A 27,988-nucleotide genomic window follows, 5' to 3' on the forward strand; every position below is an offset into this window, starting at 1 on the left:
CCGTGGGTCACCGCCACCGTCCCCTCGCTTCCTCAGGACGTTTCTCCTCTGTCGCGGCGGACACTTTTACCTCAGCATGAGCACAATTCGGGGTTCGCCCGAGCTCCGCACCCGATAAATGGGTTGTTATCTCGCGTCAGCCAAGTACTGTAGTGCACCAGCTTCCCACACAGCTTTGGCCCGTCTGTCAGCGCGACGCGGCCGAGTCTCGCGATGACGCGAAAAAGAAGCAGCGACGGGGGCGGGGGAGGTGTGGTCAGGCTAAGCGCGGTGCTTTCTGGGAAATGTAGTCCGGCTCCGTGAAATCGTGCTGGCTTGCAGCCTGTCTCGCCGGTGGAAGGCAGCGGAAGGGAGGGTGGTCTCGCCCCCTATCAGCTAACGCACGCGCTGTGGAGGTCGTGGACTGAGCCCTTGGAACTCGTCGGCTATTTAACCGTCAGCACCCGGGGTGGAATCTTGAGGCGCTCGGTTCAAATCCCACGGGCTTGAGAACCTAGGGCTCACCGCGGAAATTCTAGCTAGGTTACTGGGTTCTGAGGATTGTGCTTTGAAGCCATTCTGGGCAGGCGTGTGTGAGACGCTTGTCTCTAATGGTAAGAAAACGTATTATTGTCTGTCCAGGTGTATTTGATTTTGTGTACTGATACTTCCTGGAATTATTTCAATAGTAAATATTGTCCGTACTGCTTGTTACCAGGTAGCCATGTTAGGGAGGTAAGTCTTGTGTTGAAGAAGTTAAAATAGTAAACTGTAATTATTAAGTGGAGAAAAAAGTAAAAGTAATCTGAAAGGAATTAAGGAATGGCCTCCTTTCTAATCTTGTGAATCTATTGTACTTAGACTGTGAGCTTAACTCCTAGATCCCGAGGAGGGATCGTTTGGATTGCGATTAAAACCCTAGCAAACTGCCCTGCACAGGTTGTCTGCCTAGTGGGTTTTAGTAACGGTATTGCACCCTTCTGCCTTGACAAAAATAAATCTATCTATCTATATCGGTTGGGGGGAGGTTATGGGGCTTGAACTTGGCCTGGTGCTGTCCCTGAGCTCTTCAGATCAAGGCTACCTCCCTACCCTTGAGCCAAGCCCCATTTCCCGTTTTCTAGAAGTCAATTGGAGATAAGAGTCTCAGAACCTTTTGTGCCCAGCCTACCCTTGAACCTTGATCCTCAGATCTCAGCCTCCTGAGGATTATAGGATTACAGGCGTGAGCCACCGTTCCGCAAAATCTATATCTTTTGTGTGTCTGTATTTATTTCTGACACAATGAACCACCAAAAATAAAAAATAAAACAGAAGTGGAGCTGGTACAAGTAGTAGAGCTCCAGCCTTGAGGAGGGGAAAAAAAAAAGCGAAGTGACAGAGCCCAGACCCTTGAGATCAAGACGCTTAGCCAAGGGCTTGAAACTATCGGAAGCCGGCTTCTCCGTACTGAATCTGTTATATCGAATGACAGTTGTGTTACCCTTTGCCCACCTGGCCTCCAGGACTGGTCTCAACGCCAGTTTCCCCGTCAGTGGTCCTATTCACTCCCGCGCGCTCCCACCATCCACTGAACGCAGCCAGAGCCCAGATGACAGCATCCAGCTGTGACCCCCCCAACACAGCCCTTCCAAGTCTCGGACTACATTTCCCAGGATGCACGGCGGCCCTCCTGGTCGCCAAGCAACGAGGCGCGGCGGAGGTCCGGTGGATTTGTACTCCGGTCCGGCCGTGTCAAAAGAAAAATTGCACTGGAGTAAACTAGGAAAATAGTCTCGGTTAAGGATCGTGGTTCGAAGCCACGGGTAGGAAAGCCCGTGAAATTCATCTCCAAGTAACCACTAAAAAAAAAGCCGGGCGCCGGTCACTCATGGATGTAACACTAGCTACTCGGGAGACTGAGATCTGAAGATCGTTATTCAAAACCAGCCCGGAAATTCAGTGAAACTCTTACCTCCAGTTAACCACCAGAAAACCAGAAGTGGCTCTGTAGCTCAAAGTGGTAGAGGGCTAGCCTTGAGCGAGAAAGCTCAGACACAGCGCCCGGGGCCTGGTGTTCAAACCCCACGACCAAGCAACGAACAAAACAGCGCCAAGGGATAGCATCAAGGACCTACGTTTAGGCCTCAGACACAAGTACACATACACACACAGGTTCAAAAGTTTAGTCTCGGACGTGCTAATCAGATTTCCGGAGTCCCCTGGTGAACGGTTTGGCAGAAGGTAGTTTTGGCCCGTTGGGGATTCCGTAGACGTCAGCCATTACGCCATAGACGCGCTGTAGTATCACGGACTACATTTCCCAGAGACCTCTCTGATCCGGGGGCGGAGCCTCGCTAGAGAACTGGAAGGTGTACCTGAGAGGTGAGCAGTGTCTCTTGAGTGGGTTTGTGCCCACCCGCCTCACATTTTCGCCCATTTGGAGTAGAGGGGAGTGACGCTGTCTTCTCACTAGGAGGCGGAGGTGAGACGGCCCGGAGCCTGCGCGGGGGGCGGCAGCAGAGGCTTGTGAGGGGGCGCTGGTGTAGTTGTGACTGTTGTGGGTTTATGAACGCAGAGCCTGATCACGGTCCCAGAGCTTTTTCATTCAAGGTTTGGTATTCTACCACTTGAGCTAGAGCTCCACTTCTAACTTCTTGGTTATTTATTGGAGGTAAGAATCTCACTGATTTTCTTGCCAGAACTGTCTTTGAACCAGGATCCTCAGATCTTAGCTTCCTAAGTAGTTAGGGTTACAGGCATGAGAAGTTCTTTGAAACTGTGGAGTTTCAAACTGTGAAGTTTATGGCTGTTCCCCCACATGTAATTGTGATATTCTTGTATTTGTAGCATGCGTGTGTCACCATATCCCCAAGGTGCATGTCATTGTGGGAGTGTGAGAGGCACACTATGGACTCTAATTGTGATGTGAGAACATGTGCATATGCAGGGTATGTGTTTGTGTGCTGTCATTATCTGCTGCAACAAGAGACAAAGAAATAAGGGAGACCCTGTGGAATTGAAGGGTACCAGAAGACCTGCAGCCTTCTGCCTACTTCAGGGGCCCAAGGTCCTTTTTACAAGGTATTTATTGAGTCCGTGAGTGTGGCCTAGTGGTAGAGTGCTTACCTGGCATGCACGAAGCCCTGGGTTCAATTCCTCGGTACCACTTACACAGAAAAGGCTAGAAGTGTTGCTGTGGCTCAAGTAGTAGAGTACTAGCCTTGAGAAAGCTCAAGGACAGTGCTCACGCCCTAAGTTCAAGCTCTAGGATTTGAAAAATAAATAAAATAGAAACAAAGTATTTAGCTGGGTGCAGTGACTCACGCCTGTAATACTAGCTACTAAAGACGCTGAGATCTGAAGATCAAGGTTCAAAAACAGCCAGTACCAATCATATAATACAATCTTATTCAAGCGATGAGTTCCTTTTCTTAGGAAATAGAGGTAACAGTAAATGACTTACAATTGGTATAGGCTTTTGCCTTTCCTCAAGCTCCCAGGAAGCGTGGGGTGGAATTAGCTTACACCCAGGATAGAAATAGGAGTTCCTGTCAAGCCAGGACTGATTAACCTTTTCAGGAAACTTCTTGAGCTTCTTTTGCTGTAGGCTAGTGCTCTATCACTGCAGCCACAGCGCCATTTCTGGCTTTTTCTATGTATGTGATACCCAAGAATGAAACCCTGGGATGCATGCATGTACTCTCAGCCCCTGGCTGAGCTCTTAATAGGCACCAGAAAATACATACTGGTAAGAAACCTTATGAATGTAAGGGAGGTGGGAAGCTCTTGAACTGGGCTCGGTTTCAGCAACTTAAAGTCAGAAACTGAAATTAGGTGGTCAAAACAGGACACTCAGCATACAATAGAAGGAAATTCATGGTGAACATCTCTACAAGTGTATTTTCAGCACAGATGCCTTGCTCACAATTTGTAGGTTAGTCAGCCCAGGAAGATGCATACACACAAAAAAATATCACTCAGGGGTCCGGGAGTTTGGCCCAGTGGTAGAGTGCTTGCCCAGCATGGTTCAATTCCTCGGTAACACATACATATAAAAAGCCAGATATGGGGCCGTGCCTCCTTGAAAAAGCCCAAGGACAGTGCCCAGGCCCTGAGTTCAAGCCCCAGGACTGGCCAAAAAAAAAGTGCTTTCCTTAAGCAAAATAACTCAGAGACAGCACTCCCACCCTGAATTCAAGCCCCAGATCTAGTGAGTACACGTAAATGCTCACTCATACACACACACACACACACACACATGCAGACACACAGTCACAAAGGAAAATGGTGTGAAGGACTATGATGGGTCATTTACATTGGTAAAAGTACAAAAATGACTTCAAGCTTTCCTAAAGGCAGTGGGAGTTCAAAAGACAGTGTACTAATGGCTACTCAGATGGGTTACAAATCCTGATGCTAGATTTCAGTGAGGAGTCCACATATACACTGAGGTTTGTGTCAGCATACATGAGAAATATCTTTTATTGTATCTTTTTCTTGATTTTACTATTCAGTGGGGGATTTGATGCTAAAGAATGAACACACACAACCCTGTTAGACAATCATGAAACAAACTTACAGACCAAGGACCAGTCTACCACTCTTGCTTTTACTATTTTGTTTGTTGGCACTTAACCATTTATTCTGACAATTCTAATGGGACATCTTTCCTGTGAATACTTTAGTAACATCATTCTATCAAAATTTTTAGAGCAAGCTTATAAATGAACTTAGTTTCCCTTTATCATGTTTGTGTCAAGAGTTTCATGAGTAATGACAGTGTATGAAGCTCAACTACTCCCACCATTCACGGCCTTCTCAGCTTCTCAGAGGTGTCTTTTCTTTTTTGGTCCTGGGGCTTGAACTCTGGGCCTGGGCACTGTCCCTGAGCTCTTCAGCTCAAGGTTACTGTTCTGCCACTGGAGGGGACACAGTAGAGCCACAGTGCCACTTCCCATTTTCTGGTGATTATCTGGAGATAAGAGTCGCAAGGTCTTCAGTACCTGGGCTAGCTTTGAACCATGACCCTCAAATTGCACCCTCCTGAGTAGCTAGGATTCTTGGGGTAAGCTACCCTGCCCAGCTTCAGAGGTCCTCTTTTGATCAGTGATGTGTAACAAAAACCCAGAGCATTCCTACTTACACATACTATGTTGCACCCATGCAATAATGCCAAATAAAACATTTACTCAGTGAGCATTGTCTCCCACGGTGGCTTTTCAAGTGTGAATACTTTGATGCACACTAAGCACTGATTTCTGAATAAAGCCTTTCCCGCAGACTGTGCACTTATATGGCGTATCTCTAGTGTGCGTGGTTTGGTGTTTATTTAAATTTGACCTGTCAGTAAAGGCCTTCCCACACTCAGTACACACATAAGGCTTTTCCCCTGTGTGAATTCGCTGATGTACCTGGAGCTGGGATTTCTTGGTGAAGGATTTCCTGCAGTCACTGCATTCATACGGCTTCTCACCAGTGTGAATTCTGTGATGTGTAATCAACTCTGACTTCTGTTTGAATGTCTTCCCACACTCGGAACAAATGTAAGGCTTCTCTCCAGTGTGGATTTTTTGGTGTTTACTGAGGTTTGACCTGCCACTAAAGGCCTTCCCACACTCAGTACACACATAGGGCTTCTCCCCTGTATGAACTGGCTGATGTACTAGGAGCTGAGACTTGGAGGTAAAGGATTTCCCACAGTCGCTGCATTTGTAAGGTTTCTCTCCGGTATGAATTCTTTGATGGGTAATGAAGTTTGACTTGCGGATGAAAGCTCTCCCGCATTCTGTACATACGTAAGGTTTCTCTCCTGTGTGGATCTTCTGATGCACAATGAGTATTGATTTCTGGTTGAAGGCTTTCCCACATTCACGGCATTGATATTGTCTCTCTCCAGTATGAATTTTCTGGTGTATATTGAGGTGTGATTTCTGGGTGAAGGCTTTCCCACAGGTACTGCATTTATATGGTTTCTCTCCAGTATGAATTCTCTGATGTGTAATCAAATCGGACCTCTGAGTGAAGGCTTTTCCACATTTAGAACATATATAGGATTTTTCCCCTGTGTGAGTTTTCTGATGAGTGATCAGATTTGACCTGTTGGTAAATGCCTTCCCACATATATTGCACATATAGGGTTTTTCTCCTGTGTGAATTCGTTTATGCACGTGGAGTTGTGACCTGGAAGTGAAGGATTTCCCACAGTGGCCACAGTTATAAGGTTTCTGTCCAGTATGAATTACCTGGTGTGCAATCAGATGTGCCTTCTGGATGAAGGCCAGTCCACACTTCATGCACACGTAAGACTTTTCTCCTGTGTGGATCCTCTGATGCACTGTGAGGGCTGACTTTTGAGTGAAGGCCTTCCCACACTCACCACACACATAAGGTTTCTCTCCAGTGTGAATCCTCCGATGTATAATTAATTCAGACCTATAGGTAAAGGCCTTCCCACATTCAGTACATATGGAAGATTTCTCTCTAACTGGAACTTTCTTTAGTGGAGTGACGTTAGAAGTATTGATGAGAACTTTCCCATATTCCGTGCATATATAAGGCCTCACCCTTGTGTGAATTCGTTGATGTACCTGGAGCTGGGACTTGGAAATGAAGGCTTTCCCACAGTGACTGCATTGGTATGGCTTTTCTCCGGTGTGAATTCTTCGGTGTGCAACCAGGTGTGTCTTCTGGATGAAGGCCTGCCCGCATTCGATACATATGTAGGATCTCTCACCGGTGTGAATTTTCTGGTGCATCTTCAGTGTGGACTTTTGTGTGAATGCCTTGCCGCAGTCACCGCATGCATGGTGTCTCTCTCCAGTGTGAATTTTCTGATGTATACTAAGATCAGAGTTGTAAGAGAAGCCTTTGCCACACTCGCTGCATTCATAGAGTTTTTCTCCTGTGTGAATTCTCTGATGTCTGAAGAGAGAAGATACTTGGAAAAAAGACTTTCCACAATCATTGCATTTATAGGGCTTCTCTCTAGTATGGATTTTTTGATGTGTAATGAATTCTAGCTTTTGGACAAAAGCCTTCCCACATTCAATACACACATAGAGTTTTTCTCCTACATAGGCTTTTACATGTACACTGGGCCGTGACTTGTGAGTGAAGATCTTTCCAAATTCAGCATAGTCAAAGGATTTTTCCACTGTATGAATTTTCTGATATTGAAAGGGTACTTGTTTATAACTGAGGACTTTTCCACATTGATTACGGTCCCATAATCTTTCTCTTGTTCGAGGACACTCAAACATAGTAAAAGAAGATATTTTACCATGTCCCGCCATCTTTTTAATGCTCTTTGATGCATTATTCCTAAAATAACTTTGACAGTCTATATTATGTTTCAGGTCATTTCCAAATGAATCTTGCTGCTGGGGTCTTTGGGGAGGAGTGAGACCACCACCTGGGCTAAGTGGAATTATTCTAATGTCCTTATCTTCATAAAAACTCTTTGTAGCCGGCATGTTCTCGATGAACACAATGTCTGTTAATGTTCTGTTTTCCATTTGCTGGCAGCTGTCTGTCTGGTCATCAATGTGCTGCAATACTAGAATAAAACACACAAAAAAATACCATTTATATTTGTTTCTTTGGGAGAGAGGGTGGTACTGGGGGAGGTTAAAATCAAGACATTGTGCTTGTTAGGCTGGTTTGATACTACTAAGTCATGACTGACTCCACCCTGTCTTTCTGTTTTTGCCCTATTTAGGATAAGGTCTTGGTCCTCTCTTGGACATACATCTGTGCCATGCTGTGATCTGCTGATTTCTAGGCTTCTTGTCATTCCTGGGATGAAAGACACCATTCTGCACACCTTCCCTTCAGTGAAAGAGTTTTGTGAACTTAAAGCTGCTAGCAAGCTAGGAATGTGGCTAGCATGCATGAAATCCCAGGTTTGATTCCACAGTACCAACAACAGTAGTACTGTGGCTCAAATGCTAGAATGCTACCCTTGCCAAAAGAAGCTCAGGACAGTGCCCAAGCCCTGGGTTCAAGCATAGGACTAGCAAAAAAGAAAGAAGAGAGAAAACTGCTAGCAGGATGCAACTCAGGTTGAATATAGGGTAGGGTAAGTATTTAATGAGGAGGGTAATGATGATGCTGGAGGAGAAACCGAAGTATGAAATCCAACATTCAGTGGAAATAAATTAACAGACTGCACTGTGGCCAAATGTGTAAAAGTCAGGCAAAAAGACAACAGATACACTGTAAAGTATCTCCATATCAACTAAAAATACATACCTTTAGTGTAATTCAATATGTGTGAATTTGAAAATGTTCCCATTATATGAAATACTGACTGAAGGTAGAAGAGGGACATGGAAAAGAAATGTGGATGAGCCAGATACAGATGGCTGAGGGTGGCCATCTTAGCTATTCAGGAGGTTGAGATCTGAAGATCATAGTTCAAAGCCAGTCCAGGCTGGAAAGCCTAGGTAACTTTTTTTTTTTTTTTGGGGGGGGGGGTTGGGGATAATCCTGGGGCTTGAACTCAGGGCCTGGGCTCTGTCCCTGATCCTCTCTGTATTCAAGGCTAGCACTCTACTAGAGCTACAGTGCTTACTTCTGGCTTTTTACAATGTGGTACTGAGGAATCGAACCCAGGGCTTCATGCATGCTAGGCAAACACTCGGCCACTAAGCCACATTTCCCAGCCTACCTATGAGACTCTTAACTCTAACTGACTATTAAAACCACCCAGATGGGGGGTGGGGGGGGAGGGTAATGGGTACCAAGACATGTGAAAGGGTATCAATGTATGTGAATTAATGCACCTTCTATCTGGGAAATATCATGTAACCCTTTTACTAATTACAATAAAAAAAATACTGAAAAAAAATAAAAAAATAAAATAAAATAAAAATAAAAATAAAACCACCCAGAGTGGAACTGTGGTTCAAGCAGCAGAGTGTTAGCCTTGAGAGCAAAAGCTCAGGGACAGTGCTCAGGCCCTGAGTTCAAGCCCCAGGATTAGCAAAAAAATAAAATAAAAGAGAAATTTAGATAAGTCAAAAACTAAGAATTCTCATCCAGACACATGAACTGAGAAACTGATTCAACTTAAACTATATCAGATAAACTCAGGCCTCATAAGGTAAAGGACAGAAATAAATAGATGAGACAGAGAGACCCTAGTCAATATGGAGTCACAAAGGTTAAGGGACAGTTATCAGAAAGTTATCAGTTACATAAAAAACATGGAAATTGGGTGGGGGTGTGGGGGGGGAGGGAAATGGGTACCAAGACATGCGAAAGGGTATCAATGTACATGAATTAATGCACCTTCTATCTGGCAAATATCATGTAACCCTTTTACTAATTACAATAAAAAATGCAAAAAAAAAAAAAAAAAAGCATGGAAATTGGGAAGAAGCAAGGCTTCTCATGAAGTGCCCATGGAAAAAAAGGGTCAAGACCTGTTGTGTGAGATCTCACAGTGAGAAATATAAAAGAGTAAAGGTGAAGGGAAAGAGAAAGGGAGCATATATGGCACAGTAATTTTGAAAGATCTAGAAATCTCTATGTATAAAGAAATACTCTAGGGCTGGGAGTTTGGCCTAGAGGTAGGATGCTTGCCTAGCATGACACAAAGACCAGGGTTTGATTCCTTTATACATTGAAAAAGTCGGCAATGGTGCTGAGGCTCAAGTGGAAGAGCTCTAGCCTTGAGAAAACCCCAGGGCTCAGGCCCTGAGTTCAGCCCCAGGACTGGCCAACAAAAAAAAAAAAGAGAGAGAAAGAAAAAACAACAAAGATTCTAACTGAGCCAGGCACCAGTGGCTTACGCCTGTAATCTTAGCTACCCAAGAGGTTGAGATCTGAGGATTGTGGACTTTCAGGCACAAAAAAAAAAAATCCTGATACTCTTATTTCCAGTTAACCACCAGAACACTGAAGTAACACTGTGGCTCAGGTAGTGCAGTAGTAGCCTTGAGCTCAGGGACAGCACCCAGGCCCAGAGTTCAAGCCTCATGACCAAAAACAAAACAAAAAAAACGGAAAAAAAACTAACTATAGGACAAAAGGAGGGGCAGTGAGAAAGAGAAGTAGGGATGGCAATTGCTTAGTGGTAAAGTGCTTGCCTCGTATGCATAAAGCCCTGGTTTGGATTCCTCAGTACAGGATGTGGTGCTGTGGCTGAAGTGGTAAAGTGCTAGCCTTGAGCAAAAAGAAGGTCTAGGACAAGGCCATGAGTTCAATTCCCAGGACTACCAAAAATAAATAAATATAAAAAACCAGAACTACAACAGAATGTTCTTTCATAGGATCTAGAATCTAAAAGCCAAGGAAGACAGAAATGATAAGGTCTTTTGATAGAAGGTCTTTGGATAGAAGGCATTTTGGGTTTTTTTTTTTGTTTTGGTTTTTTTGCCAGTCCTGGGGCTTGAACTGAGGGTTTCAGCACTGTACTTGGGCTTTCTCAAGGCTAGAGCTCTACCTCTTGAGCCACAGCACCACTTCTGGCTTTTTCTGTGTATGTACAGAGGAATTGAACCCAGGGCTTCATGCATGCTAAGCAAGCACTCTACCACTAGGCCACACTCCTGACCCTGACAAGGCATTTTTATATGTGAGAACTCATTATCAAAAGCCCTTAAGAAGCAAAAAATAGAACATTTTAGAAGAGACTATTTTTGGCCAGTCATGGGGTTTCAACTGAGGGCCTGGGTGCTTGCTGTCCCCAAGATTTTTCACTCAAGATTAGTGCTCTACCATTTTGAACTACAGCGCCAGTTCCAGTTTTCTTGTGGTTACTTAGAAATAAGATTCTCCAGACTTTCCTGTCCAGCCTGGTTTTGAACTTTGGTCCTCAGATCTCAGCATCCTTAGTAGCTGGGATTACAGGCCTGAGCTATCAGTGCCTGGCAAGAAGAGGCACTGGTCTTTGTTTTGTTTGGGGGTTTTTTTGTGTGTTTTTTTTGTTTTGTTTTGGTTTGGTTTTTTTTTTTTTTGCCAATCTGGAGTTTGAAGTTTCCAGACCAGGGCACTGTCTCTGGCCATTTTGTGCTCAAGGCTAGCACTCTCCCACTGAGCCACATCTCCACTTTTAGCTTTTTCTGAGTAGTTAATTGACTATAAGAGTCTCATGGACTTTCCCTCCTGGACTGGCTTCAAACCATGATTATCAGATCTCAGCCTCCTGAGTAGCTAGGCATCTTAACAGCATTTGATAGGTACCAAGATTTCTCAGGATAGGGAGGTATCCTCTCATCTTCCTTATCTTTCACCTGGGCAGCTCTGATGTGGGCTCTCACCCTTCAGTGCCCATGGGTCCTTTCTTTGGTCCAGCATGAAAACCTCTGTCTCAGGAACTTGGTACCCTGTTCACAGGAAATGATAAAGGACTAGGTCCAGCTAATCAGGTTGCAGATCCTAATCACTAATGCCTTGGTGCTTAATATTCTTTATAAATGTAACACATCTCTCTGTGAACCAAGTAATACTGAGTACCAGGAGCGTAGCCTAATAGTAGAGTGCTTGCCTAGGATACATGAAGCCTTGGGCTCAATTCTTCGGTACCATATGCTCAGAAAAAGCCGGAAGTGGTGCTGTGGCTCAAGTGGCAGAGCGCTAGCCTTGAGCAACCAGTGTACAAGGACAGAGCCAAGGCCCTCAGTTCAAGCTCCAGGACTGGCAAAAAAAAAAAAAAAAAGTACCCTGATGAAATAAAGAATCCTGGACCATCAAGAATCATGGACAAGCTGGGTACAGTGGCTCACATCTATAATTCTACTTACTCAAGAGGCTGAGATCTGAGGATTGCTGTTCTAAGCCAGCCCCAGCACTAAAGACCATGAGACTCTTATCTCCAATTAACCACTAGAAAACCGGAAGTGGTGCTGTGGCTCCAGGGGTAAGGCGGTAGCCTGAGCTGAAGAGCTCAGGGACAGCGCCCAGGGCCAGAGTTCAAGTCCCACGACAAAAAAAAAAAAAAAAAAAAAAAAAATCAGGGACAAAACAATCACAAATTTAAGATGTCTTATGCACTCAACCAACTGAAAATGGAAACACATGGAAGCCTCCTTTTCAGATACCAGTGAGGCATTGCTTACCCACAGATTGCAGGTGGCTGTAGGTCTCCTGCATCACATCCCGGTAGAGGTTCCTCTGCGCAGGCTCTAGGTGCTGCCATTCCTCTCTGCTGAAATCAATAGCCACATCCCTGAAGGACACAGATCCCTAGAAGGGAAAATTACTACTGAATTGTTGTGCCCAAAATTCGGGGTCCCCAAAGTCCACCAAGGAGCTGAATCAGATGCAAGAGCACAAGAGTCTGTATTGTAAGCTCGATCCTGGACTCACAACTGACACTGGCACAGCCGGTCTGAGTTGAGAGCCCCAATGCTCTGTTGGCAGGATATTTATACAAAGTCAGGTCTTGGGGGTTTCCACCTGAGTTACTACATGATTGGTTAACATTTAAGCTAATCAAACCACGATTTTATTGACTACAGGCGCAAGTTTAAACAATAAAAGTGAAAAACAGGGGCCGGGAGTTTGGCCTAGTGGTTAAAGTGCTTGCCTAGCATGCACGAAGACCCGGGTTCAATTCCTCGGTACCACATACATAGAGAAAAGCCAGAAGTGGTGCTGAGGCTCAAGTGGTAGAGCTCTGGCCTTGAGAAAGTCCAAGGACAGTGCTCAGGCCCTGAGCCTAAGCCCAGGAATGGCAAAAAAAAAAAAAAAAAAATGAAAAACAAAACATTTACAATGCTCACTTACACCCGGGGCTCTTTGTCACCTGGTGACTAGTTGTTGGTGAAGCAGTTTCGGGAAAAACATGATTAAGCTTTTAGTAAAATGAAGTCTGAATTCAAAATGGCTTCATTATAGTTAGGGTTCTACAGAATATGAATAGCTTTCAAAGTATAGAAAAATGACATTAAGAAATACAGAAAATGGGCCAGGAGTTTGGCATAGTGATAGCATGCACAAAGATCAAGGCTTTAGGGGGGAGGGAAATGGGGACAAAAACTTTTCAATGTATGAAAAGTAATGCGCCTGTTATCTGGCAACTGTAACTGTAAGTTCTCTATACTTATAACAATAAAAAGATTAAAAAAAAAAGACCAAGGCTTGATTCCTTGGTAACACATACATAGAAAAAAGCCAGCAGTGATGCTGTGGCTCAAGTGGTAGAGCTCTAGCCTTGAGAAAGTCCAAGGACAGTGCTCAGGCCCTCAATTCAAGCCCCAGGACTGGCAAAAAAAATAATAATTAATTAAATAAGTATGGTCCTGAGCTTCCTTTTTCTTTTCTTATCGGTCAGTTATGGGGCATGAGCGTAGGGCCTGGGCACTGTCTTGTGCTCAATGCTCCACTCTACCACTTGAGCCATAGCACCACATCCAGTTTTTGAGAGATTAATTGAAGATAAGAGTCTCACTTTTCTGCTAAGCTGGTTTCGAACTGTGATCCTCAGATCTCAGCAAGGATTATAGGCACAAATCACCAGCACCTGGTTGGTCTTGAGTTTTTTAAAGCCTGGAAGAACTCCATGATTCTTCTGTACCTCCCAAGTAGCAGGGAAGACATATATATGCAACTACACAATCTAATTTGTGACATAGGGTCTTTATAACTTTTACCCAGGCTGGTCTCAAATTGTGACCCTTCTCTCTGCTGATAAAAGTGTGGATCACCACACTAGGTTAAGACTTCCCATATGTAGTTTGTTTCCTTAAAAGATATGTCTTTTGGGGCCGGGAGTTTAGCCTACTGGAAGAGTGGTTGCCAAGCATGCACAAAGAACCAAGTTTGATTCCTCAGTACCACATACATAGAAAAAAGCCAGAAATGGCACTGCCGCTCAAGTAGTAGAGCTCTAGCCTTGAGAAAGCCCAAGGACAGTGCTCAAACCCTGAGTTCAAGGCCCAGGACTGGCAGAAAAAAAAAATGTATTTTGGGGCAAGGGGTTTGGCCTAGTAGTAGAGTACTTGCCTGGCATGCACGAAGACTCGGGTTTGATGCCTTGGTACCACATACATAGAAAAAAGCTGGAAGTAGTGCTGTGGCTCAAAGTTGGTACAGCTCCAGCCTTGAAAAAGTCCAAGGACAGTGCTCAGGCCCTGAGTTCAAGCCCGAGGACTGGCAAAAAAGTCTTTTGGGGCCGGAAGCATGGCCTAGTGGTAGAATGTTTGCCTAGCATGCACAAAGACCAGGGTTCAATTCCTCAGTATCATATACATAGAAAAACTCAGAAGTGGTGCTGTGGTTCAAGTGGTAGATGCTAGCCTTAAGATAGCCAGAAAAACTCTTGTCTCCAATTAATCACAAGAAAACCAAAAGAGGCTCTGCGGCTCAAGGGGTAGGGGGGTAGCCTTGAGCTCAAGAGCTTAGGGACAACACCCAGGCCCAGAGTTCAAGTCCCACAACCAACCAAAAAAAAAAAAAAAAAGGAAAGTTAAATAAAAGCAAACCCCTCAACAAAGAATAATTATAGATGCTACCTTTTACCTATAATTTGGCATGCTTCCAAAGCACCAGGTTAAAGAAAATAGTTGCTTCCCATCCTCCCCTAACAGAATAGAGACATTTACATCTGGGAGGAATCGCCAAGTCCAGGATTTCTCTTCCTTACCTCACATGAGCGCCCATGATCCTCTGGAATCAGGGCTGTAGATTTCTGGGATGAAGTCCAATTATGTGGCATAGTCACAGGGCTTTCACCCATTTTGCTCTTAAGGCGAATAAAGCTTAATGGTACTGCACGAATTCAAGTTGGCCTGGATTCTGGCAAGACATGTGGTCCAGAAGACTCCCAGAGATGTCAAGAAATCTAGAAAGAACAAGTCTAAAAGTCATCAACTCCGAAGGGCACAGTGGCTCACACCTGTAAATCCTAGTTACTCCAGAGGCTGAGATCTGAGGATCAAGGTTCAAAGGCAACCCGGCCACAAAAGGACCTGAGACTCCAATTAACCTCTAGAAAATGGGAAGTGGGGCTTGGCTCAAGAGTAAGGCAGTAGCCTTGAGCTGAAGAGCTCAGGGACAGCACCCAAGCCAAGCTCAAGCCCCATGACCCCTCCCCTCCAAAAAAAGTCCTCAACTCAACAACCACCACTTAAACATTTTTACATTTTTGGGTATATCAGGTGTGGTCCCTGAGCTGTAAAGTAATGATTCCCAAACTTGTACACATTCAAATCATCTGATGGAAATGTTTAAAGACAGCGAAATATTCTCAACTTCACCTCCATAATTTCTGACTTAGGAGGTCAAGACCGGGCTCGAGAATCTTCAGGACCAGAGGTGTTTACCTAGCAGTATGAAGACCCAGGTTGGATTCCTTGGTACCATATATATATATATATATATATATATATATATATTTATATTTATATATGTATATATATAAAGCCCAAAGTGGTGCTGTGGCTCAAGTCGTAGCGCTCTAGCCTTGAGAAAGCCCAAGGACAGTGCCCAGGCCCTGAGTTCAAGGCCCAAAACTGGCCAAAAAAAAAAAAAAAAACCCAAAACAGTACCCAGCAATACCCAGATTTTGCTAAGAATGTTACTTCTGGGACCACAGTAAAGCAGCAATGCTTTTGAGAATAAAGTTAAATACTGTGACTGGCAGTAATGATGGTAAAATATGAGAAAAAGCAGGGGAACTGGAGTAACATGACATTTAAATTGTTTCTTCTGTTTTAAAGCTATAAAAACATGAAATTAGGTCCGTTTTAGTTTCAAAACATGATAAAATACCTTTTTATTTTAGGTTTTGTTTTGTAGAACAGGATCTCATTATGTGGACTAAACTTTTTTTTTTTTTTGCCAGTCCTGGGCTTGAGCTCAGGGCCTGAGCACTGTCCTTGGACTTTCTCAAGGCTAGAGCTCTACCACTTGAGCCTCAGCACCACTTCCGGCTTTTTTCTATATATGTGGTACCGAGGAATCGAACCCGGGTCTTCATGCATGCTAGGCAAGCACTTTAACCACTAGGCCAAACTCCCGGCCCTGGACTAAACTTCTTAACAGGACACAAACTTGTAATCCTCCTGACTCTGCTTCTCACTTTGGGACTAAGGTGTGCTCCACCATGCCCTCTATCAGATAGGAAAATTAAAATTAAATGAGATGCTTGTAAGGCAGCCACCACCTCCTTGGCACACAAAATCATGCAACTTACCATTAGCAATTACTATCCATTATCTAATACTAAAACAAACAAGTAAAACAATAAACATGAGACAATGCTGAGCCATAGATATAAAATTGTCAAAGTAACTCCAATATGCACAAGACATATATTACCTAAATGGTGATGATACTGGATCCACCATCACATAGCATTCAATAGGTAACTTCTAGGAGGAAGATTCCAGGAGGAATTCCAAACATTTAACATCCATTCTCATCAGGCACTGGTGGTGTAATCCTAACTACTCAGGATCACAATTCAAAGTCATCCAGGGCATCAAAGTCCTTGAGATTTTTTTTTTTTTTTTGGTGGGTCATGGGGCTTTAACTTGGCCTGAGCACTGTTCCTGAGCTCTTCAGCTCCAGGCGACAATCTACCTCTGGGCCTGGGCATTGCCCCTGAGCTCTTCTGCCCATGGCTACCATCCTACCCTTGAGCCAAGTCCTGTGTCCCGTTTCTAGAGGTTAATTAAGAGGTAAGAGTCTTAGGTCTTTTTGTGCCCGGGCTGGCTATGAACCTAGATCCTCAGGATCCTAGCCTCCTGGGTAGCTAGGATTACAGGTGTGAGTCACTGCACCCAGCCTTGAGACTCTTATCTCCAATTAACCACCAGAAAATAGGAAATGGTGCTGTGGCTCAAGTGGTAGAGTGGTAGTCTTCAGTTGAAGAGTTTAGGGACAGCCCTAGAGCCGAGTTCAAGCCCCACAATCAATAAAAAAAAAGTCATCTTGCTGGGCATCAGAGGCTCATGCCAGTAATCCTAGCTACTCTGTAGGCTGAGATTTGAGGACTGCAGTTCCAGGCCAGCCAGGGAAGAAAAGTCTGAGACTCCTTTCCATTTAACCACCAAGATGTTAGAAATGGAGTTGTGACTCAAGTAGTAGATGCTACCCTTGAGTAAAAGACCTCGCAGATAGCATCATGGCCCTGACTTAAAGCTGCAAGGTTGTCACAATTTAAAGAAAGAAGTCAGGCACCAGTGGCTCACGCCTATAATACTAGCCACTCAGGAAGCTGAGATCTGAGGAACCTAGCTGGGGCAGGAAAGTCCGAAAGTCCATGTGACTCTTATCTCCAATTAACCACCAGAAAACAAAAGTGGCACTTTGGCTCAAACTGGTTGATTGGAAGCCTTGAGCTGAAGAACTCAGGGACAACACCCAAGTCCAGAGTTCAAGCCCCACAACTGACCAGTGTAAGGTAATATGGTGGCTCACACCTGTAATCCTAACTACTCAGGAGGCTGAGATCTGAGGATCAAGGTTCAAAGCCAGCCAGGGGACTAAAGGACCTGAGCCTCTTATCTCCAATTGACCACCAGAAAACAGAAGTGGCACTTTGGTTCAAAGTGGTAGATGGGGAGCATTGACCTGAAGAGCTCAGGGCCAGCACCCAAGTCCAGAGTTCAAACCCTCTAGAAAACAGGAAGTGGGGCTTGGCTCAAAGGTAGGGTAGGTAGCCTTAAGCTGAAGAGCTCAGGGACAGCACTCAGGCTGAGTTCAAGCCCCATGACCCACCCCCCCAAAAAAAGCCAGTGTATGTATACACACAGGGAAAGACTAATTCATAAAATAAGCAAAGTTAAATGACAACTATGCATTATAGCAAGTAAATGTAATCTTTCCAGGAATTTTAAAACTTTAAAAAGCAACAATAATGCCAGGCACAGTAGCTCACACCTGTAGCTACTCAGGAGGCTGAGATTTGAAGATCAAGGTTCAAAACCAGCCTGGGCACTAAAGTCCCTAGGACTCATCTCCAAGTTACCACCAGAAAGCGGAAGTGGTGCTGTGGCTTAAGGGATAGGGAGGCAGCTGTGACTGAAAAGCTCAGGGAGAACGCCAAGGCCCAGACTACAAGCCCCATGGCCCCCACCACCCGCCCCAAGAAAAAAAAAAGAGCTCAGAGACAATGCCCAGGCCCCTGGAGCTCATGCCCCATGACTGACGAAATAAATTAATAAATAATAAAAATAAAATACATGTGTTCCAAATATAATTTCAAATATATAAGGCAGAAACAAGCTGCTCGGTGCTGGTGGCTCACACCTGTAATCCTACCTTGGCAGGAGCCTGAGATCTGAGAATTGTAGTTCAAAGTCAAAAATGCTCAAGGACATCTCAGGTCTTGAGTTCAAGCCCAACGAATACAAACAAACAAAAAAGGATAGCTTGACCAATGTCTCTCCAGTGAGTTTACCTAATCTAATCTTGTAATTAAATAAAATAATTACTATATAAACACCAATACAGTTAGCTTTTTTCAAGGCTAGAGCTCTACCAGGTGAACCACATAAAGCAGCCCATAAAGCATTGTTTTTCATTAAAAAAGTGTTATCCAGGGCTGGGAAGGTGGATTGATGGTAGAGTGCTTGCCAAACACCCATGAAGCCCTGGGTTTGATTCCTCAGGACCACATCCACAGAAAAAGCAAGAAGTGGCACTATGATTCAAGCGGTAGAGTGCCTTGAGCACAAAGAGGCTCAAGGACAGAGCTCAGGCCCCAAGCCCGTGAAAACAAACAAACCAAAAAAAAAAAAGGGGAGGGGGGGTGAGGGGTCCGTTGAGGGGCCTGAACTCTGGGCCTGGGCGCTGTCCCTGAGCCCTTCCGCTCAAGGCCATTGCTCTACCCCTTGAACCACAGCGCCATTGCCTGTTTTCAGGTGGTTCATTCGTGATGTCTCAAGGACTTCCTTCCAGGCTGGCTTTGAACCGTGATCCTCTGATCTCGGCCTCCTGGCGCCAGAACCATCTGAAACATAAAAAGCACTCAGAAGTAACTCCTACCTCAAAGAAAAAAAAAACAACAAAACCCTAAAACTTTAATAATAAAGGTCACATACATTTGAGCCACCAAGAAAACGGCTACACACCCCAGGTTAACGGTAAAGGCGGCTAAAAATTACGGATGTGGACTTTGAGCAAAGGCTAAGAAAACGAAGCGGCCACAGACACACACACAGCCCACGCGGGCCCCAAATCACTGCCTCCCGGCTCACAGACAGAAGCCAGCCTCGTCGAGGACAACCGTCGACGGACGCCCCAGACGCCGCCCATCGCTGAGCCCCCAAATCCATCATTCACTCCGTATCCCCGAAGCTCGCACCGCGACCCACCGGAATTCAAGCCATGGAAACAGAGATGCTCCAAAGGGCAGCTGCCCAGCGCTCGGGAGGATCACTTCCGGTGCGACTTCCGGGAACCTCCCCTTGGGGAGGGTGGGCTCGTTGGTGTTGCGCATGCGCCCGGCTGCCATGGAAACCTCACCTCGTCACCCGGCGGCCGCGGTACGGTTTCCGGTTGCGCCAAGCGTAATGGTGGGCAAGGGACCTGGTCGCCCACACAGACCCTTCCTCCTGTGGGTCGCCATTTTGGCTCCTTATCCATTCCGTACAAGGAAGAAGGCTTGTTTCCCGCTCTATGGAACCGGAATCTGCTTCCAGCCAAGTTTTATGAGGAAATGAGACGTTGTCAAGCAGACTGAGTTTTGGATCCCAACCAGCGAGAATGGAGGCATTGAGCGGGGAGTCTGGAACTTCGTCATACATCAAACAGAGAACAGCAGGCAGGCACTGGTGGCCTGAAGAGCTCAGGGACAGCTCCCAGGCCCAGCATTCAAGTACCAGAACTGACAAAAAAAAAAGAGTGAGGGAAGAAGGGAGTGGGGGAGGGGTATCTGAGAATGTTGAAAGGGGTGACGTTGACTAAGATGTATTCATAAACTCCTTTGTTAAATAGGAAAAAAAAAGTGTTGGAAAGGCAGGCAGTCCAATGGTAATGAAATTGCAAGCACATATATATATTCATATATATATTAATGATAATATATTATATATGTGTGTGCATATGAATTTTAACTGCCTCTCCCACTCCCACAAAGAATCTAATACTACTTAGCAACCATATTTTCTGCTATCTCTTATAGCCCTTAATAGCTAATTTAATCTGCATCTATGGAGCTGCAGATGGTGGAAATTTCTTGTGATTAAAATCATACATGCAATAAATGCTACTTTCATGGGGAAATGCAAAACTCCGAACTTTTACATTTAAACCGCGCATTCCCAGAGTGTCACGAATGTCAAATTTCAGACCCTGCTCACGGACTGAGTGTACAAAGTCCATTAAAGCAATTTTTCTTTCACACATCACAGAACTTCTCAGGGCTCCTTCTCGCATTGGACTACATTTCCCAGGATTCCTGGCGGCTCGACTCAAGTTCTGGAGGGAACGAGGCCTCCTCGTCCCGCCTCTCAGGGAAACAACCATAGTAACCACGGAGGACGCTTATCTCCAGAATATCGGCCGCGGCGTCAGGTGAAAACACTCCGAACTGGTCTCTGAATCCTGGAGATTCCGGGGCCACAGTTCCGAGCGTGGGGCACGGTTGTCGGACGGGTTGGAGCGCTACGCGGATGAACGCTACGTTCTCCGCGAAGCCTGGCCACGGACTACATTTCCCAGAGACCCACGCAAGAAGAGAGTCCCGTTTTCCCCCTGGCCCGTGCAATGGCTTATGGGCCCAGGGGCCTTGGTGGAAGATAACTACGTGGTGAGCGGCCTGGGCATTGAGTGCTCTCGGTTAGTATGTGTGGGGATGACAGCTGTGTGGGAATCCATCTAGCAGGGTGACAGGAGTGAGTTGTGGGCTTGTTTGTGTGACTTTATGTGACTGTGACCACGAGTGTGATGGTGAGGGTCCCCCGGCGGTTGGGTTACTGTGCGTGCCTGTACCTATGACCACACACATGGGAGCTCCAACTGCACGTTCTTGGTGTATGTAGGTTTGTGGTGGTAACAAAGTTGTGTGGAGGTGGATGGGTGTTTTGTGTCCCCCTGATTGGCCCCCTGGCTGTGAAGGATGCGTGGTTGTGCAAGTTCACGTGGCACTTTGTGTGGGGTTGGAGGACGCATGTAACTGTGCCAAAGTGACAGTATCAACATCGTGGTGACTGGTGGTTACGTGGACGTGCATTTTTGTTGAAGCCTCAATTGGGGAACTATAGTGGGGCTCATTTTGAATGTCCCATTGTGTCCATCTGGTAGCATGGCGGTTTTTCTTGTGCCATGTCAGAGGGCATCTGTGAATATGTAGATGAATAGGTAGGGCTTTTTCTGTTTCCCCTCCCTCCCAGTCCTCTGTGAACCAACAGTATGTCATTAAGGTTCTTTGTGCTGTTTTCATATATAGTTCGTTTATGTCAAAATTATTCACCATTCATATTTTATGTTTATTCATACACACACACACACACACACACACACATCTAGTTATGTACACAGGTATGTATCTATAGGTTCATGTCCTGACTTCAGTATATGAGAATAGACATTAGGACAGGAAGCTCTCCTAGGCCTTATAAATGAATAGTTCACCCAGGTACTGTGGTGCATGCCTGTAATACTAGCTACTCAGGAGCCTCAAGTCTGAGGATCACAGAAGGCAGCCTGGGCAGAAAAGGCCATGAGACTCTTATCTCCTATTAATCAGTAAAAACCTCAAAGTGAAGCTATGGCTCAAGTGATACAGTGCTAGCCTTGAGTGAAAAAGCCAACAGAGAGGGCTCCAGTACTGATACATACCCACAAAAATATTTATATGTAACAAATGAAAACATAATAGTTATAGAAGAAAGATAACATGAACACAAAAAGCGTTTACAACCCAAAAGGTATTTTTATGTTTTGATTTATCCCCAAAAAAACTAGCAGATAAGAATGAAGAGCACCTTGGGGCCAGGAGTTTGGCCTAGTGGTAGAGTACTTGCCTTGTATGCACCAAGACCCGGGTTTGACTCCTCGGTACCACATATATAGAAAAAAAAAAAAAAGCTGGAAGTGGTGCTGTGGCTCAAGTGGTAGAGCACTAGCCTTGAGGAAAGTCCAAGGACAGTGCTCAGGCCTTGAGTTCAAGCCCCATGACTGGCTAAAAAAAAAAAAGAGTGAAGGCACCGCTGTGTACTTTCAAACAATGTAGGGGAAGCAAATGCTTGGGAAGCACAAAAGACAATATCAGGAAACTCTTAAGTCCTCTTCTCTGACTGTACTGTGTTACTGGACAAAGAGCACCATTTAAATCAATGAATCTTGTCCTGGAGGCGGTAGAGGAGGAGATGTTCAAGACAGGTCATAGCAGCTCAATCTTGGGTTTAGAGCAACCACATCACCAAGGTGGGGCTTGAATATCTCTGCTAGGCCAGAACCTGGGGGTTTTGTTGTCATTGTTGTTTGGACGGAGAGAATGGTTGATTGGTGGTGAGTCTTTTCTTGCATTCATTTCATCTACAAGGATCTCTTTCACTGTAGCTAAAACCCAGGATCTCTACCAAGTAGAATTGTATCATAAGACCAAGGCAAGAAGCAATTGTTTTTCTGACCATACTGCAACCTGTAAAGCCAATGTAGCTGCTAAAGCATGTCTTTGCTGGTCAATCTTGCTTTAGAAAACTGTCTTTTTTCAGGAGAACAGCCCTGTAGAAGACTCATAACCTCCTACAATACAGAAAGGCATGGCTGTGGTGAGTCAATGCTGCTTCTTGCTTTTAATGCTTTTTTCTTATGAGCTAGTTACAGTGATGCACTCCTGTAATCCTGGCTTTTAGGGAGGCTGAGACAGGAGAGTAGCAATTTCTAGACTAGCCTAGGATACACAGTGAGACCCCTATCTCAAAAGAAAGAAACAAGGGCTGGGAGTTTGGCCTAGTGGTAGAGTGCTTGCCTAGCATGCACAAAAACCCAAGTTCGATTCCTCAGTACCACATACATAGAAAAAAGCTGGAAGTGGTGCTGAGGCTCAAGTGGTAGAGCTCTACCCTTGAGAAAGTCCAAGGACAGTGCTCAGGCCCTGAGTTCAAGCCCAGGACTGCCAAAAAAAAAAAAAAGAATCTCATGGACTTTTGTGCCCAGGCTGGCTTTGAACCATGATCCTCAGATCTCAGCCTCTTGAGTAGCTAGGATGACAGACATGAGCCATCAAAACTCAGCTATAAAACATTTTTAATGAGATAAGTCCATTGCAGTTAAGTTTTGTTTTGTTTTGTTTTGCCAGCTCTGGGGCCTGAACCAGTGTTCAGTTCCTTTGGCTTTTTCCTCAAGGCTAGTGCCCAGTCCATTTGAGTCACAACACCACTTCCGAATTTTGTTTTTGTTTTTGTTTTTTTTTTTCAGTCCTGGGCTTTGAACTCAGGGCCTGAGCACTGTTCTTGGGCTTTTCTCGAGGCTAGAGCTCTACCACTTGAGCCACAGCATCGCTTCCAGCTTTTTTCTATGTATGTGGTACCAAGGAATCAAACGTGGGTCTTTGTGCATGCTAGGCAGACATCCTACCATTAGGCCAAACTCCTGGCCCAATTAAGATTCTTCTCAGTTTGTTTAACAGGTTATACTATCTGGGGCCCAGGGAAATGTTTTCTAGGTGATTTCTGAGTTTTTTTCAACATGACTCTTAACAGCTTTTGGTAACTTTCTTCCTTAGCATTTTTTTGTTTTTGTTTTGTTTTTTTTTTGGTCTGTCCTGGGACTTGAACTCTGGGCTGGGCACTGTCCCTGAGCTCTTCAGCTCAAGGCTACTGCCCTACCCCTTGAGCCACTTCCCATTTTCTAATGATTAATTGGAGAGAGGAATCTCATGTTCTTTAGGGCCCGGGCTGGCTTTGAACCGTGATCCTCAGATCTCAGCCTCCTAAGTAGCTAGGATTACAGGAGTGAGCTACCACGCCCAGCTCAGAAGTATTTCTTACTTACACAGTGAGCACTTCTGTTTACAGTTTCAGAAATCGGTGGTGTTCAGTGATGTGTCCATAGACTTCTCTCAGGAAGAATGGGGATGCCTGGACCCCGCTCAGAGGGACTTGTACAGAGATGTGATGTTGGAGAACTATAGCAATCTCCTTTCAATGGGTAAGGGCATTGATACCAGTAATCCAGAGCTCTCCTTTGGAATGTCTCCTTTTTCCGCAATGAAATTCTTCAGCTTCTTTCCCAGTAAACACTTGACATTTCCACTCCTCCTTCCCAAATAATCAGTTTTCATTAAAATGCAAAGGAAGCTTGAGCAACAGGCAGCACCCACGGACTGTGGCTGAACTGTGACATCCTCTTTAGCTGTTGCTATAGTAGCATCTTGTGCTACATCATCAAAAGAATGGATCTGATTTGCCCATAGCATAACCAAGTTCCCTGTCTTTTCTCATGAACAGGATTTTATATGCCTAAGCCTCAAGTGATCTCCTTATTGGAACAAGGGAAAGAGCCCTGGATGGTTGGCAGAGAGCTTACCAAAGGCCTATGTTCAGGTAAGAAATGACTCATCAGGGCCGGGAGTTTGGCCTAGTGGTAAAGTGCTTGCCTAGCATGCACGAAGATCCGGGTTCGATTCCTCAGTACCACATACATAGCAAAAAGCCGGAAGTGGTGCTGAAGCTCAAGTGGTAGAGCTCTAGCCTTGAGAAAGTCCAAGGACAGTGCTCAGGCCCTGAGCCCAAGCCCAGGACTAGAAAAAAAAAAAAAAGAGGGCCAGGAGTTTGGCCTAGTGGTTAAAGTGCTTGCCTAGCATGCATGAAGACCCGGGTTTGAATCCTTGGTACCACATATAGAAAAAAGCCAGAAATGAAGCTGAGGCTCAAGTGGTAGAGTTCTAGCCTTGAGAAAGTCCAGGGACAGTGCTTAGGCCCTGAGCCCAAGTCCAGGACTAGCAAAAAAAAAAAAAAAATGACTCATCAGAGCAGAGACATATAGATACATATATATCTGGGTATATATTGATGACTCACATAAGCATTTATTTGTTACGTATAATATCTATATCTATATCTATATATATACACACATGCAAGCACACACATATACATAGGGTTTACTAATCATGTGTTACTATTGATATGACCCAAGCATTATATGTTTGCCAGCAATTCCCAATGCTTCTGATTCACATCTATATTTGATTACTGTTATATAGTCTCCTTTTTCTGCTTCCTACGTTATATTTTATTTCTTCCTTTTCTTTTCATCATCCCTTTTTTTTTTTTTTTTTTTTTTTTGGCTGGGTCATGGGGCTTGAACTAGGCCTGGGCACTGTCCCTCAGCTCTTAAGCTCAAGGCTACCACCCTACCCTTGAGCCAAGCCCCTCTTCCCATTTTCTAGAGGTTAACTGAAGTCATTTTGTGCCCCGTCTGGCTTTGAACCTTGATCCTTAGATCTTAGCCTCCTCAGTAGCTAGGATTACAGGCGTAAGCCACCGCGCCCAGCTTCATCATTCTTTTTTCTTTCTTCTTTTTTTTTGCCAGTCCTGGGGCTTGAACTCGGGCCTGAGCACTGTCCTTGGGCTTTCTCAAGGCTAGAACTCTACCACTTCAGCCACAGCACCACTTCTGGCTTTTTTCTATGTATGTGGTACTGAGGAATCGAACCCGTGCTAGGCAAGCATTCTACCATTAGGACAAACTCCTGGCCTCTTTCATCCTTTCTTCCTTTCTTTCTCTCACTTTTCTTTTCTTCTCTCCCCCTCCCCCCCTGCTCCTGCCCCAAGGCCTTGAAATCAAGGACTCAGTGCTATCCAAAAACTTTTTGGGCTCAAGATTAGCATATCATCACTGCAGCCACAGCTTCACTTCTGGCTTTTAGTTATCAGAGATAAGACTCTCATCCTGCTCAGGCTGGCTTTGAACCACAAGCCTCACATCTTCGCCTCCTGAGCAGCTAAGATTACAGGCATAAGCCCCCGATGCCCAGCTATATTTTATTTCTGTGTATTGCTTGACATTTTTTCATGATAAACAGATTTCCTTAAGAACAATTAGATAATACTTTTGCTTTAACATTTCCATTTCCATCATGAGAGTTTAATTTTTCTCAAAGAGAAAGGAAAAAGAATGTTTACCACTTGTTCTTTTCTAGACCTGGAATCAATGTGTGAAAGCAAGTTGCTCTCTCTGAAGAAGGAAGTTTATGAAATAGAATCATATCAGAGAGAGATAATGGGCCTTACCAAGTACAGCTTGGAGTACTCCACTTTTAGAAATGTTTTGGAAAGTAAAAGTGACTTGACAAGACAGCTGGGATATCAAGATGGACATTTAAGCCAAGAAATATTCACTGGTGGATATATGCCCTCATTTACCCTACATCAAATAAGTAATAATAAAGAGAAACCCTATCAGTGTAAGAAATGTGGAAAGGCCTTCAGTCAGAACTCACAGTTCATTCAACATCAGAGACTCCATATTGGTGAAAAGTCTCATGAATGTAAGGAATGTGGGAAATTCTTTAGTTGTGGCTCACATGTCACTCGCCATCTGAAAATTCACAGTGGTGAGAAACCCTTTAAATGTAAAGAATGTGGAAAGACTTTCAGTTGTAGCTCCTACCTTTCTCAACATCAGAGAATTCACACAGGTAAGAAACCCTATGAATGTAAGGAATGCGGGAAAGCCTTTAGTTACTGCTCAAATCTGATAGATCATCAGCGCATTCACACTGGCGAAAAGCCCTATAGGTGTAAAGTATGTGGGAAAGCCTTCACTAAAAGCTCCCAGCTTTTTCAGCACGTGCGAATTCATACCGGGGAGAAACCCTATGAATGTAAGCAATGTGGCAAAGCCTTTACTCAGAGCTCAAAGCTGGTCCAACATCAGCGAATCCACACTGGGGAAAAGCCCTATGAGTGCAAGGAATGTGGGAAAGCCTTCAGCAGTGGCTCGGCACTGACCAATCACCAGAGGATCCACACTGGAGAGAAACCGTACAATTGTAAGGAATGTGGGAAGGCCTTTACTCAGAGCTCACAACTTCGTCAGCATCAAAGAATTCATGCAGGCGAGAAGCCCTTTGAATGTCTTGAATGTGGGAAAGCCTTTACTCAGAACTCCCAACTTTATCAACATCAGAGAATCCACACAGAGGAAAAGCCTTTTGGATGTCACGAATGTGGAAAGGCCTTCAATAAATGCTCAAACCTTACTCGCCATCAGAGAATCCATGCTGGTGAGAAGCTATATGAGTGTAAGGAATGCGGGAAGGAATTTCATAATGATTCTGATCTCACTGGTCATCAGGGAACTCATGTTAATGAGTAACACAAATTAGACTGTCCCCTTTTTAATCTTTTTTAAATCCTAAGCCTGGGCTCTTTCCCTGACCATTTTTGCATAAGGCTAGTGCTGTACCACTTGAGTCACAGCTCTATTTCCAGCTTTTTGGTAGTTAAGTGGAAATAAGAGTGTCATGGTCTTTCCTACCCCAGCGGGTTTAGAACTATGACTCTTAAATCTCAACTTTTTTGGGGGGGGGGTCATGGGGGCTTGAACTCAGCCTGGTCGCTATCCCTGAGCTCTTCAGCTCAAGGCTACCGCCCTACCCTTCAGCAAACTCCAATTCTAGTCTCAGGTCCTTTTGTGCCCAGGCTAGCTTTGAACCCTGATCCTTAGATCTCAGCCTCCTGAGTAGCTAGGATTACAAGCGGGAGCCACCATGCCTGGCGAAATCTCAGCTTCTTGAGTAGCTAGATTATAAACATGAACCGCTGGGACTGGCCCTCATCTTAATGTTTTAATAAAAGTTTGTATGTAAAGCTGGGAATGTGGCTTAGTTGTAGTAGCTTAGTGCCTAGCATATGTGAAACCCTAGATTTGATTGCTCACTACAACCTCAACAGAAAAAGCTGGAAGTGGTGCTGTAGCTAAAGTGGTAAGAGTGCTAGCCTTGAGCAAAAGCTCAGGGACAGTGCCCAGGCACTGAGTTCAACCCCAGGACTGCCCCCCCCCCAAAAAAAATGTATTTGATAATTATACATTTACTTTGTTTTTATACTTGGGGGGGAAAAAAAGCCAGAATTAATTTGAGAGTATGGCCTAGTGATAGAGTGCTTGCCTAGCACCC

The 27,988-nt window shown here is 44.7% G+C and overlaps 2 protein-coding genes across 3 annotated transcripts; one reads left to right on the plus strand and one right to left on the minus strand.

Annotated features, from left to right (window-relative positions):
- Positions 1-4,413: 4,413 nt before the first annotated feature.
- LOC150043916 (uncharacterized) lies at positions 4,414-14,678 on the minus strand. Of its 2 annotated transcripts, XM_090322588.1 has the most exons (4): positions 14,552-14,678; positions 12,024-12,150; positions 11,199-11,291; positions 4,414-7,516 (listed from the first exon to the last, which is right to left on the minus strand). In XM_090322588.1, exons 1-4 carry the CDS (start codon positions 14,642-14,644, stop codon positions 5,181-5,183), a joined length of 2,649 nt encoding a protein of 882 aa, XP_090178714.1. In that variant the 5' UTR covers positions 14,645-14,678; the 3' UTR covers positions 4,414-5,180. The 2 variants fall into 2 exon arrangements, with proteins under 2 accessions (XP_090178714.1, XP_090178716.1); XM_090322590.1 differs by lacking the exon at positions 11,199-11,291.
- Positions 14,679-19,948: 5,270 nt separating this feature from the next.
- Positions 19,949-27,922, plus strand: Znf383 (zinc finger protein 383). The gene is made up of 5 exons (XM_090322634.1): positions 19,949-20,694; positions 22,575-22,631; positions 23,880-24,012; positions 24,312-24,407; positions 26,009-27,922. The coding sequence occupies exons 2-5, from the start codon at positions 22,623-22,625 to the stop codon at positions 27,184-27,186; spliced, it is 1,416 nt and encodes a 471-aa protein (XP_090178760.1). The 5' UTR covers positions 19,949-20,694; positions 22,575-22,622; the 3' UTR covers positions 27,187-27,922.
- The last annotated feature ends 66 nt before the right edge of the window (positions 27,923-27,988 follow it).

This window comes from Megascapheus bottae, chromosome 31, assembly GCF_031878675.1.
Source record: "Megascapheus bottae isolate mThoBot1 chromosome 31, mThoBot2.hap1, whole genome shotgun sequence".
Classification (NCBI taxonomy): domain Eukaryota; kingdom Metazoa; phylum Chordata; class Mammalia; order Rodentia; family Geomyidae; genus Megascapheus; species Megascapheus bottae.